At 43.4% G+C, this 13,883-nt stretch overlaps 1 protein-coding gene across 6 annotated transcripts in view; it reads right to left on the bottom strand.

The window, feature by feature from the left end:
- The window catches only part of Mcf2l2 (MCF.2 cell line derived transforming sequence-like 2), a 246,785-nt gene that overhangs the window by 178,565 nt on the left and 54,337 nt on the right, over window positions 1-13,883 (bottom strand). For all 6 annotated transcript variants that reach the window (XR_780283.3, XM_010624297.2, XM_010624299.1 and 3 more), the window contains 2 exons: window positions 5,505-5,595; window positions 3,933-4,052 (listed from right to left, as the gene is read on the bottom strand). Coding sequence is in view for 5 of the 6 variants with exons in the window: in XM_010624297.2 (XP_010622599.1) it covers window positions 3,933-4,052; window positions 5,505-5,595 (211 nt within the window). In the remaining variant the exon portion in view is untranslated. The remainder of the gene's footprint in view (window positions 1-3,932; window positions 4,053-5,504; window positions 5,596-13,883) is intronic.

Below are 13,883 nucleotides of genomic sequence, written 5' to 3'. Positions count from 1 at the left end.
AAGTTAAACATACACCTACTGTACCATCAGCAAAACCCTGCACGTGAAAGTTGATAGCAGCTTTGTTCTTCAGTGCTAAAAACCAGAAACTGAGATGTCCTTGCCCAGGGAATGTTAGACTCAGGAGTACACAGAAAGGAGTATTGACACATCGAACAACGTGCTCAGTGAGGAAGTCAGATGCAAACGCTGCTTACTATTTAATTCCAATTGTACAACTCTCTGGAGATGCCAGCCCACGGAGATGGACAGCAGATCAAAGGCTGGTGGGGACAGAGATGGGGAGAGGAGATGACTACAAAGAGGCAGAGGAAACTTGGGGGTAACGGAGTCATTCCATGTCTTGACTGTGGTGATTAAACACATGCGTTTGTCCATACGCCTAACCATGCACCAGAAAGAGTACATTTTATTGCATTACATTAAAAAATGAATTTCAAAAATGAAGGCAAAGAGTTTCACTTGAATTTTTTTTCTTTTTAAAAAAAATCTGCACTAGGATCAAGAGTTTGAAAAAAGGGTTTAAAAATTCTACATAGGAAAAAAGAAAGAGCAAAATAATTCTGCTCAACAAATTCACAGGTCACTGAGCACATAAACCTGGCCTTAAAAGACAGTTGTTGTTTTCACAGATTCTGTATTTGCTTGGCATCCTTTCATCACAGGATCAATTACATACACTGTATTTCCTTATTTTTTGTCTTCCCGGTGCTCTGCCATTGGGCCTCAGTGGTGGCCAGAGCCCATGCCTGCCCTCCACACGCCACACATCTCAGCCAAGGCCGGCCCCTCCTCCCTGGAGTGCACACACACAGGTGGTATTCTCCCGCTCTCAAAGCCGGAGGACTGATCCTGATCCTGACACCGGGTCCATGTCTCATGCCCTGGGGCCCATCCCAAACTCCTCCTTGGGCCCCACCACCCTTCCTGCAGGAACCCATTAAGCAAAGGTGCTGGCTCTGGCCTGCTCCAGCTTCTACCTCCTGAGCAAACCCACGCCTCCTCCCGCTCAGTAAATGATTATAGGTGGGAACCCTCAGCCCCACCTACCGACCTTAGGAGCTTACACTGGAGACCACAGAGCAAGAGCCTTCTCTCCCAGCTCCGCGTGCCCTCCTGCGGCACCACGTCCCGTGTGCACGTTCCTACATCGCAGTTCCACAGGTTCCTTTTCTGCATCCACACGCGGATGCTCCTATCCAAGGGGTCTGAAGCTCTTCTTGGGGGGCATATGCTCTGCTAGTTACAGGCAAGTCACTTGTTTTCTGTTGTAACCCAGCGTTTTCAGGAGCCCCATGTCCGTGCCCCTTCTCTCTCTAGGATTCTGCAACCCTGCCCCGGAGACTTCGTGTTGGGGTGCTGTGGGGCAACAGTGAGAACGGCTGCCTCAGAACAGCAAAGGGCCTGGCCGGCGCCAGGTACTCACTGGGACACGATAAAGGTGTCACGTTATTACAGGCTATGTCCCTGACTACCAGTGCAGCCCTGGCCCACTAATTCCTATGAACTCACCCCTCAACCTACAGAAACAGAATTAAGATCCAACTAGAAGTGAGCAGGGAGATGGTATAAAGAAGCTGAAGGGCTACAAAATGCTATTACTACAATCATGTTTTTGAAACAGAGGAAAGCAGACTAAAAGCTGGAACTGTCATTTAAAAGACAAAATGTATTGTGAAATTCAACTTAAACTTGGTAACCTCAGACTCTGAATTCCATGGACCTGCATAGCTACCAGGAAAAGAGCAACATTGTGTGCAGTGAAAGGCAGCTGTGGGGTAAGCTTGCCTTAGAGAGAACACCCTGCTACATGTGGCCAGGGTTGGTGGCCCAGAGAATTTTTAAAAAATTGATTTTAGCCTTGTGTGGTGGCACACACCTGTACTCCCAGCACTCAGGAAGCTGAGGCAGGAGGATCACTGTGTGTTCCATGCCTGCCTGCCTGGGTTACATAGTGAGTCCAAGGCCAGCCTGAACTATACAGTGAGACTCTGTCTCAAAAAACCAAACAATCAATCAATAATGATTTTTTTTTTTGGTACTGGGTATTGAACTCAGGACCTTGTGCTTGTAAGCGCTTGCAAGGCCTCAATAATGAAAATTTGATTTTAAATTTAAAATTAGAAGTAGGATAGCTATAGAATCAATATCTACTACCAGAATAGAAGTAGCTAAAGCAGATGCCCTGTCCCTTCTGGGGTAGGTGTGGCGCATGAAAAGCAGGGCGTAAATCATGTACTCATCTGTACAGGCTGACTGCTCAGACAGGCATGTTCCACAGACAAACAGAGAAACATGCATGACATGTAGCCACGTGTCCAGCTCACACTCCAAACAGTCTGAGCGGCAGGAGGAAGCAGACTAATCTTCCTCAGGGAAGAGCTCCTGTGAGTTACAATAGGGGCCTGGCTCCTCAGAAGTCACTGTATTTTTCCAAATATCAGTTATTGCTCAGGCAAAGAAAACGGAGTAAGAAATTCATGGCTCCTATTTCCCTTAAACACTCAGTCAAATATTTTTAAAAGAGAATGGGAAATTCATACTGAGTTTGGTAAATACCCAAAGTACAAGGAAAAAGTACTTTTAGAAATTTGCTCACATAAAAGAAACTGAAAGGAAGACAAGAGGGCTGAAAAGAGAGGGAGAAAAGTGAGAAAAATCCTTTCTGAAATGTTCCAGTCTTTATCAGTACAGGTTAAATATTCTTTCAAGACAATTTTAATTAAAATTGGTTTTTGTTTGTTTTCAACAGATACATGTGCAGATGGTAATAAACTCGCACAGAAAAAGACTGTACCTAAATAGAAGGATTCTCCCCATTCTTACCCAAAGGCCTCCTATTCTATATCCAGGAGGCGACCGCTTTTCACACTTTCTTGTGCATCTTGTGTCTTCCCAGAGGGGCTCTGACACAGATCATCACATCTGGACTCTCTTTATTCAAGTGGTGCCAGCTGGGTATACTGTTGTCCCCTTGCTTCTAGCTCCACTTAAAAGCATACCCTAGGTGGGCTGGAATTCAAGGTATCAGGTGTGAACTTGTGCTTCCTAGAGCGGACACGTTGGCTCGTGTGTGCATACATGCACACACCGACACGGGGACACATGCAGAGTCCATGTGCATGTCGTCACAAGCCTGTGCACACATTTACACCTTCTCACTCCTGAAAGGCCCTAAAAGCGAAGACAGCTGGGTGGGAGAGAATATCCTGCAGCCAGACTGTGGGCTCCAAAACCACATGACACCAAAAGGAGACAGAGGAGCTGAGCAAAACAGCGAATCACAAGGCTGGGCCAGGGTACAGACAAAGCGAGCCTAGATTATGTTAGGCCAGAAAGCAAGGGAGTACTAAGAAATTGCACGGATACAAGAGCTGGCTTGAAGGCTCCACTGGCCAGCTCTGGGACAGTTTGTGCACCCAAATAATTAAGGACAATAATAAATTATAAACCATCAAAAAAATAAAAATCTATAATGACAATACTGATTTTTTTTTTTGCCCCACAGTTTTTTATGTCATGCTCACCTTTTAGAGCCATATTTTTTTCACCTGCACATCTTATCTTCCGCCTTTACTCTCTGTCTACCGTCTGAGATGCCACCTCAGACTGCTGCAAACCCAGGATCGCTTTACCAGGTCACCCCAACTGGGAGCGGTCACTGTCCCCAGTGGCCACAGAATACAATCCGCATGCTTTGTCCTCCTCCCCAAGCCCTGCTCCATGTTTCCTTGCTTCTTCTTCCCAATGATTACGGACCCCAGCCAAAACAAGGTTCCCACGACCCACACAAAGCGTGCGCTCTCGTTCCTGCACCTCTGCCCAGAGGCCTCCCCTCCGTGCCCACTGCTCAGCCTGGCTCCCCCAGACCCCAGCTCTGACGGCTCTCCAGAAGCCTGGCCCGACGGAGACTGACTCGGAGTTGCGCTTACCGGCACCTTCATCTTGAATTCGTCTCGATAGTATTTGATGCCGAGGTCCGCGAACGTCCTCTGGAGGAAGTGAGACGGACGGAGGATGAGGATGAGCTGCAGGTTTCCTGGAAATGCCACCTGCAAGCATCACGAGGGGTGTCAGGGTACAGAGAGGGTGGCACATCCGCTACCAAGGCCTACTTTGCTCTCCTCTTGCCCAAAATCACAAGAGAAAAAGTTCAGGTGGATGCCATGAATGCCAAAGAATTAGAATAGATTTCACAGATTTCAGTGCAAAAGAGACGTCACAGTTCAGGTAACTCAAGCCCCTCCTTAAAAACCAAAGCAATAAGCAAAAACACCCTTTCTCCCTTTCCCCTATCCTTTCCTTTCCTGTGTTTTGAGACCTGGTCTCACTATGTAGCCCAGGAGGGCCTTGAACTTGTGGACTACACTACATCCAACTACAACGAGTTGGGTGTGGTTATCTAAGAGTCCTATATCCCAAACTAAACTGAAGGGACAGAATCCACATAGCAAGAGAAAGGGATGTCTGCAACCCATCTTCAAACTGCAGGCTCCTAAAGAGAAGAACCATGTGCTGGTTGTGTTGTGACACAGTAAGTCAGCGGAGCTCAGCCTGCACATCTGATGAGCCCCAATGCAGTCCAAGAGCAGCTGTGTGGGTGCAGAGCTGCTTCTGGAAGGGGGCACAGTGCAGCTTCCAGTGCCCCCCTCCCACCCTAGCTCCTGCACACATGTTCTCACCCTACCACTCCTGTCCTCTCTGCCCCACAGCCTGCGCTTAGGTAAGAATATGGGTCCCTGTCCCTGTCTCACATGTGGCTGAGCTCCCAGGTCTGGGTCCTGACAGAGACGGAGCTCATCTACTCCCTGGAAGGCAGCTCACAGGGACTGAAAGCCGACTAATAAGGGAAGGGAAGCCCATCCGAGGTTGTACAATGTAACGCCAAGTGCAAGCGTGTCTCCAAGAAGCCCACTGAGACAGTGCTTTGTCTGATTTTGCCATTCTCTTTCTAACACGTGAAAAAGTTATTTCAATGCTGAAATGAGGACTGTATTAAGTCAGGTTGTCCACAAGGCAAACATGCAGACAACAACTTGGGTGGGAATAGTTTCCTGGGGAGAACATTCCAAGCAGCACAACAGAGAGAGTGGAGAGGTGGGTAACGAGCCAGAGAGAGCCAGGATATTAGAAGCAAGGGGCTGAGGTCTGACACCTCAGCACTACCCCACTGAGGGGTGTGGAAGCCGAGGAGTTTATGCACCAACTGCTAGAAGGGTGCAGGTTTCTCCTGGGCATTGACCTCTCCTCCCTCCCTGCCTGCCTCTTTGGTGGCCACAGAAGTCAATAAGGTAAAAGACGCAAGGAGCCTGGACCCTGCTCAGCTGTTGCCTGCAGGATGCCCTCAGGTGGCACAGGGGACATGAACGCGGCATAACAGCACCTGCTACAAAGATCTCCTCCAAACTTGACATCGAATAGTTGCCTCTCCCCAGAACTTTGATAGGTAATAGTTGGGCAGACCATTCAAATTTTAACTACACTAGCTAGCACAAAGTACATACAGCTATTCGCAGCAGGGATGCCTTTATGGAGCTCCACTTGTCCCTTCGTCTGTCGATGACAATAACAAACCCGATGCTGGCAGCCTCCACACTGCAAAGAAGGGGAGTCAGTGTCAGAGATTAGGCGAGAACCCTAGGTTTGGCCTGGCCCCTCCGGCCTCACCACCCTCCCGGCTCCTGTGTGATGCCCTGCTCAGCACAGGCGAGTGCTGGTCAGATTCCCCAACACAGGTGCCAACTCCCTCTCCCTCTCCCATCCGTCTGACAGCCCAGACCAAACAGCACTTTGTCTCCCAGACTCTCTCCGTGACTCTGTTTCTCGCCCACAAATACATGAAACACTGCACATGTGCCCCTGCATGAAGGAAGATGTGGGTGTTCACTGAGCATGTGGTGTCCCCAAAGTGGGTAGGGGGACACTTGAGGACCTCCGGGCTGAGATCTGACCCTTTCCACTCCCTGAGTGGACATCGCAGAGCTATTAACACTCTTTCCCAGGAGTCAGTCCTAGAGGTGTTCAGAAACACCACAGGCCAGCGGGGAAACAACCCTTCTAGAGGTATGTGTGAGAAGACACCATCTTCATCAGGACCCTAGCAACAAACTTGCAAAATCTTTGGAAATCAAAGTCCTGAAAGTAAAACCACTTTCCTCATCTTCTTTGGGGGTGGGTGTGATATAGGGGACAGAAGGAGGGCTTTGGGGTCTGACTCAACCCCTCATGCTGCTACTTCACGTCAATGGGACATCGGAGAGATTGCCTAACCTTTCTCAAATGCAGTTTCCTCCTCTGCAAAATCAGAACACTATCACCAACAGGGAAGTGGTTAAAAGCTCTCATTCTGAAACCAACTGATGAGATTTGAATTCTGAATTCTATCATTTATATATAGTGTGTGTTTTTTTCCCTTAAAGTGGAGGAAGTTACTTAACCTCTGTAGGTAAAAGCAGAAATAATAAAATACCATAATGAATGTAATTATTATGTACTACAAACATATTGATAAAAATTTTTTAAATTAAAAAAATAAGGTTGATGTGAAGATTAAATAAGGGGTTTGTGTGTGTGTATGCGTGTGTGTGTGTGCAGACATACTGTTTAAGTGCTATTACTATTTTTTATGTGATATCACAGGGGTTAAAAGACAGTGCAGGGGCCTGGGATTTAGCTCAGGGGTTTGGTGGGCTGCCTTGCAAGCGCAAGGACCCGAGTTCAAACGCCGGTACCAAAAAAAAAAAAAAAAAAAGAGACAGTACACAAAAAGTCGTTGGCCTGTAGTAAGCCTTCAATAGCTCTCTAATACTGGGGGAAATGTGTGATGACATTTTCATTTTATAGATGAGGAAACCCGCCTCAGAAATGTTTAGAAAAAAAAAAATCCACCCAAAGTCACACCCTAAATGCAGAGTCAAGGTTTGAACAGTCTTTAGACTCAGAGACTAATATTCATGTCGCAAAAGTCATGCTGCCTTGTGAAAAGCACATGAAGCCCAGGTTTGCGCATCTTCCAATCTTAGTGCCTCCTGTGAACCTCATCCCACCTTACCTTCTGCTGTGTTCATCAATGCCTCACCCCAGTTTCTCCCCACATTCTCTGGGGGGCGGGCTCAGGTCCTTGTTTCACTTAGAACAGACTTGGGGTTGTGCCTGCCGCTTTCTCCCTGATGTTAATGGCATTCCCTGCCTAAACCAATGAAAGGATTTCATGTGTTCCTGGAGCACAGAATGTTGGCAAAGTCTTTCGGATGTGTCCGGGGCCCTCCAAAGCTCTTTAGAAGGAGAAGCAGAGAGAAGCTACAGAGCCACCGATGGCAACGTACACCCTGACTCCTCTACTTTTTTTCTGGATCCTGATTCAAAAACAAAGTGAAAGGAATGAGCGATGATAGGAAAATTTTGAAAACTGATTAAATTATTTGGTTATCTTAAGGCATATTTCATAACGTGATAATAGATATCATGTTTTTTAAAAAATCACACTTAGAAATATACATTGAATATGACAAGATGATGTTACCCTGCTTCAAACAATGACCGGAGGGAGTGTGGGGAGAGAGAGAGAGAGGGAGAGAGAGAGACAGAGACTGATAGAAATTTGGGTGTTTATTCTGCTGGTCTTTAGATTTCTATACATGTTTAAATTTTAAATGATTTCTTAAAAAGTGTTAAAGACAAAAAAAACCTCATCCAATCTCTTGGGTTATTTATGAATATAGAACCTAGAGTCATACAAAAGTGAAACTTAAGGAATCGACTACTTTCATTCATAGAATAGACGGTGCTTGGGGGAGGAAGGGACACGGTCTTGACTTAGTCTGGCCATTCAACCGGGAAGGGATTTCTCTCCATGTCCTCGCAGATGCCCACCCAGCCCCAGCAGGCACATCCTGTAACAGGGCCTCCACCGGCTCTAAACATCACCGGGCTGCTCGGAGGTGCCCCTTTCCTCGTATCCCTTCCTGCTTAGCTTTCACACTTTAAATCCCCCGTTCCATCATCTTCTTTTTAATGGAAAGAGAAGTAGGCATGTTACTTACTAATCTGTAAAGCGGTGACAACAATAAAATCTACCGGGGGTGAATAAATATATAAATACTTATAGGAATTAAAATATATTTCCAGATTTTTCTACAGGACACAGAGATTAAAGTTAAACAGGTATTTAAAATGCTACCTTAAAATGCTTCTAGATAGACTTCTGGATCCTGTTTCTTCCACACAAACACTCCGCCAAGACTTTCAGTGATCTTCATTTCTCAAGATCAACATTAAATATTTGGGAAAAAATGCTAAGGGATTTTGTGGGGGAAGCAGAAGATAGATAGTATCACTAAAATAGGATCAGATCCTGGAGATACGACTGGATTCCTCTTTCTAATGCTAATAACCTTTGAAAATGGAAGACAAAATTCTTGAAGTCTTTCTTAGCACCCAAGACAACCAGCCTTGCTCTTGAAGTAGATGGGAACAGAGAGCAGGAAGAGCAGAGGAACTAGTGAGAGCTCTTTACAATGATATTCTTCTAACTCTGGGGTCCACAGTGGTCACCCGAGGGTCCTATTAGTTACACCAATTTTGCTGCAAGAAGTGAGGGGTGAGACTCAGATTCTGCACTTTTAACAAGCTGGCAGGGGCATCATTCTGTGAGCCACACTTGGAACAGCTGGCTGCTCCCCTCCTTGGGAACCGGCAGCAGCTGGCTGCGGCATTTGCTGCCATCTGCAGCCTTGTGAACTTCTTTCCACAGAAGATGCACTGCAGAAGCCTGGGATGAGTGCAGAAGCTCAGCAGTGGGCAGGGCAGAGTTACAGAAGCTCAAGACCCCACAGAAGAATGGTAACAAAGACATGTCCTTGTAGACATGAAGGTGACTGAAAACTCTGCAACCAGAGCACATACTCTGCAATGGTTTTATCTGGATGTCCCCCTTCAACCTCATGCTCTCAAAGGTGGGGCTTTTGAAAGGTTACTGGATCATGGGGGCGGAATAGCTGGCTTGCTGTTAGGAGGCCAGGCCTGTTTGGAAGAGGCCGGTCACGGAGGTGTGACAGGGAAGGTTATGCCTGTTTACGGGCTTCTCTCTGCTTCCTGGCGGCCATGAGGTGCACAGCTTTCCTCTGCCAGACCCTTCCACCACCCTGCTTCTGCCTGGGACCTGACAACCAGGAGAGGACTGAAACTTCTAAAAAGTGAGGTGTGGGTGTCGGGTATTTTGTCTCAGCAAGGAGGAAATGAGTGAGATATGCTTTTATGGCAATGAGTAAAACTGCAGGCTGGGTACTGGAGCTGTACCTGTAGTTTCAGCGACAAGGGAGGACCACTATAGCCCAGAAGCTGGAGGCCTGCCTGGGTAAAGAGTGACTCCCTTTAACAAAACAAAATGAAACAAAGCAACACACACACACACACACACACACACACACACACACACACACCAGGAAGTCCTGCATGAAATCTACAGAACCTTACTGTTGCAGTTTCTGGCTCTAATCTCTTCTATTTAAATGCAAGGACTTTGGTTAAACACACCTACCCAGTTGCAGAGGAAAGCCAGGCAAAATAATGACATTAAAATGTAACCTTTCATACACAAATATGAAAAGAAAACCAACGGTCTTCTGACATGAATAAAACCAAAGTAGAAAGACTAAAGTGAAGAAACAGAACAATTGACTAGAAATAAATAATGAAAGAATCAGAAAGGAGCTTTTTATATATTTTAAAATTAGTAACCTGAAACACTGGAAAGGATGTTGTATCCACAATACAAAGCCTATTACGAAAAGGGAGCAACGGGAGAATAAGAAATAGTTCTCAGAAATTAAACATATGATCCCAGGACCTAAAAATGCATCGATGAATTTTTAAAAGAACACACATACTGATTCTAAAATTGGTGATATGAAAAGTTTATAAAAAACACCGTAGTGACTTCCCACATTTACACATTCTCTCTATACAAATTAACAGAAAGAACAAATAGGACCACAACAATCTCATTCCTATGAGCATAATTAGGCAATGCAGAATGCTACAAACTTCCAGTTACATGTAGTGAAGTTTAAGCCAAGTAATCAACATACCAGTTTTCAGCAGAACTATTACTTGGGCTCTTGGGCTCTCACTGCCATCTTTCTTAGAGAGCTGGGAAAGGTCAGAAGAGGCCATTCAGATAAAACTCATCCACTGGGAGTAAGATATTTATCTGAATTGCAAAGATACTAAAAATAGTCCTGAAGCCTCAAGGCACTGAGTAGAGAAGGACTCAGAGGTGGTCTTGGAAAGGCAAAGCTTCTGGGAGAGAAAAAGAAAGAAGAAGAAAAATGGTGATTGTACAGTAAAGGCAAACAGAAGTGGTAGGTGAAACTCAGCATCCTACAAAACACACACACATACACACACACACACACACACTCACACTCACAAAGAAAGTGTATTTAGGTACATGAACAGAAGATCATATTTTTATACTAGGAATCTTGTAAACTACCCCCACTACCAATCCTATCCACTAAATGCAAGACACAAGCAGTCCTTGTCTATACAAAGCGACAGTAGAGAGGGATGGGGGAGCTCAAAGTAAACACTTTTTGCTTCAAGAAGCCACGTCACAGCCTGGGGAAAAAATATTTGCAAATGACATATCTTATTCTAAAATATACAAAGAACTATTAAAACTCAACAGCAAGAAGATAAACAATCCAATTTTAAAAACTGTCAAAAGACTTGGACCTCACTAAAGAAGATATGCAGGTGGTAAATAAGCATATGAAAAGATGTCCTACATCATATGTTATTTGGGAATTGAAAATTAAAATGCTAAAGAGATGCCACTCTGGAACTGTCATCATTCTGGACCCTGATGACAAGGAAAGCTGGTAAGGATGAGGAACAACAGGAGCTGTCATTTGTTGCTGGTGAGAATGCAACCTAGTACAGCCAGCTCAGAAGTTTCTTACAAAACTAAACACACTCTTACCATGTGACCATCAGCATGTTCCTTTGCATTTACGCAAATGTGCTGAAAACTTATGCCCACGCAAAAAACCTGCAGCTTTATTAAGTTGCCAGAACCAGTCAGGATGTCTTTCAGTAGGTGAATAGACAAACAAACTATGGAAATCCAGACACTGGAAAACTATTCAGCACTGAGAAGAAATGAGCTATCAAGCCCCGGAAAGACATGGGAGAAACTCCAATGCATATTATTAAATGAAAGAAGCCGATCTGAAAAGGCAGTGTGTTTTGCTCCCTGACCTGCCCAAGTAATAACAGGACAACAGCATAAGAGTTGATGTCAGAAGAGATGGTTGCATCCATTCTACTCTGGTCACTGTCACAACCTCGACATCGTTAAGCTAATGACCTTCTGTGTGCTCAAAGCAAACCCTGGGCCAGCTGTTTTCTACCATGCACTTCTGGGGTTAAGTCATAGGATTCTGCAAATGAGGTGTTGCCATCCAAATGTACTATACTGGCATAGAGAACGCTGCTTTGTTTCCCACTGTTGTTGAGAAAACTAGGGAAATCCTTATTTTTCAATAACCTTTTCTTGCACCAAGAAAAGGCTACATACTATGTAACTCTAATTTCAAGATACACTGGAAAAGAAAACTACCAAGACAGCAAAGAATGAGGCTGCTGGGAGTTGGGGCGAGATGAACTGGAGGAGCACAGAGGAATTTGGGGCAGTGAAATTGTTCTGTATGATACTACAGTACAAACGGAGGGATGTGTCTAAACACATCTGTCGAAACTAGAGAACGTGCACCACCAGGAGTAAGCCCGGCATGAACTGTGGGCTTCGGGTGACCCTGATGCACAAAGTAGAATCATCAGCTGTAAAAAATACACAGCTACCCTGGGGACGCAGCGGGAGTGGCGCAGACGCCGTGAAGTCAGCTTCACCATGAACCGGAAACTATTCTAAGAAAGACGACGGATCTGTAAAAGCTTTAATAGAAATCATTCCAGGAAGTATTTATTAAGCAAGGGAAAAACTCTACAGTATAGCTCTCTGATCTGTCTGTCTGAAGAATTACATATCTCCAAAAAACCATTTGGAAGTAGGGGTGGAAATGGGGGTTGAACAGAGGGGACACCTGAAGTGGGAAATGAGAAAACTAAAACCAGAAATGAACTCTTAATATATAGAAAAGGAACAAAGAAATTAAGAGCTGAAGACTGAAATATGAAACAACAAAATTATGAGACATGGGATCTCATTATAATATACCCAAGGGATGACATATTTGAACAAAAAATTACTAAGAAGCCATGAATAATACTAAGAAAACAAGAGAATGAAAATAAAAAATCAAAAATTTCAGAAAGGAAGTGGTTGAAATGGAAGACAGACAAAAATAAAAACAACATATAACTAAACTTAAAAAACTAAAAATAAAACAAAGAAACAAATAGTTTAAAGAAAACTTTCAAAAACAAATTAAAAAAAATCCTAAATCTACATATAACTGAAAGGACCTCCTAGGCACCTGAGAAAATCAATCCGAAAAGATCATCTCTGATACAAATCCTAGTAAAACTGTTAGGTCTTGAAGATAAAGTAAAAATTTTCAACATCTTCAGGCAAAAAGATCAAGTAATTTAGTAATTTACCTGGACTGAAAGGGGGGGGGAGGGGAGGAAAAAAGAAAGAAAGGAGGGAGTAAGGGAGAAAGGTAGGAAAGGGGAGAAAAATGAACACACAAATAATGGCAAAAATGGAATGGGAGTCCAGAAAAATTCATGAACAAAAAGTCTGAATCAAGAATTTTATACACCGACAAGCTGGCCTTCAAGTACTGAGAGAATGAAAAGCATTTATAAATATGCACAAAGTCAGGGAATCCATGAGTCCTTTTTGAAAAAATTAGTAGTTGATCTTCATTCAATCAAGAGATAACTTTAGGGAAGTTCAGCAAAGTGGTTGACTGAATATAACGGCAGGTCTAAGACCAAGTATGGTGGAAGAATGAGACATAGAAATAATGCAAGCTAAAGGAAAGAGAAAAATGGGGAAGAGAAAAGAAGAAGCTCATTAAGTGTTGCAAAGGCAACAGAGGACAGACAGTCACAGGGTATTACAGAAAGCTGACCACCCAGATAGGAAAGGGTTCATTTAAAAAATGAGACCACAGGCATTTAAAAGACATACATACAAGGACAAAATCACAAATCTTCTTAAATACCAATACAAGTGAAATTATTAATAAAAGAAAACAAAGGTAAATATATGTAGAAAAATATAGTAAGTATAACATAATACATTTAGTATAATATAAAATGGTAAAATTAGGACCAAACACATCAATCATATAAATAAATATAAATGGGCTTAGTTCATTTATAAGAAAAAGACTTTCAGTTTACCTCTCAGGTAAGAACCATAGCATACAACAGAATGATACAAAACAAAAGTGAGACTAAAAATAAAGGAAATTACAAGATATTTTAGGCAAATAGAAACAACAGCAAGATGTTTCAGTTTTCATATCAGAGTAAAATTTCAAGTCAAAGCATTAAACACAACAAAGAACATTTTTAATGCTAAAAGCCACAATTCACTGATGGTATAATAAATACAGATAGCTATGTACCAAATGACTTAAAACCAACATTTTAAGACAAAAACTGCAGAATATACAAAGACACGTGAAAATATATTTTAAATGCAATGTTTTAATATATACCACTTGCAGTATAAGCAGAGAAAATAGACACCAATAGGTTACAAAAGACTTAGTATCTAATATATATTGAGCTTTATGTCAGATACATCCTGATATTAGAGAATTCATTTTCCTCTGAAATGGTCATGGAACACCCACAAAAATTGATTACTTGAATTTTTTTTTTTTTTTTTTTTTTTTTTTTTT

This window comes from Fukomys damarensis, unplaced genomic scaffold (genome assembly GCF_012274545.1).
Source record: "Fukomys damarensis isolate Sample0158 unplaced genomic scaffold, DMR_v1.0_HiC HiC_scaffold_12, whole genome shotgun sequence".
Lineage (NCBI taxonomy): Eukaryota > Metazoa > Chordata > Mammalia > Rodentia > Bathyergidae > Fukomys > Fukomys damarensis.
The sequence above is the reverse complement of the archived record's forward strand: the minus strand, read 5'-3'. Positions and strand labels throughout refer to the sequence as shown.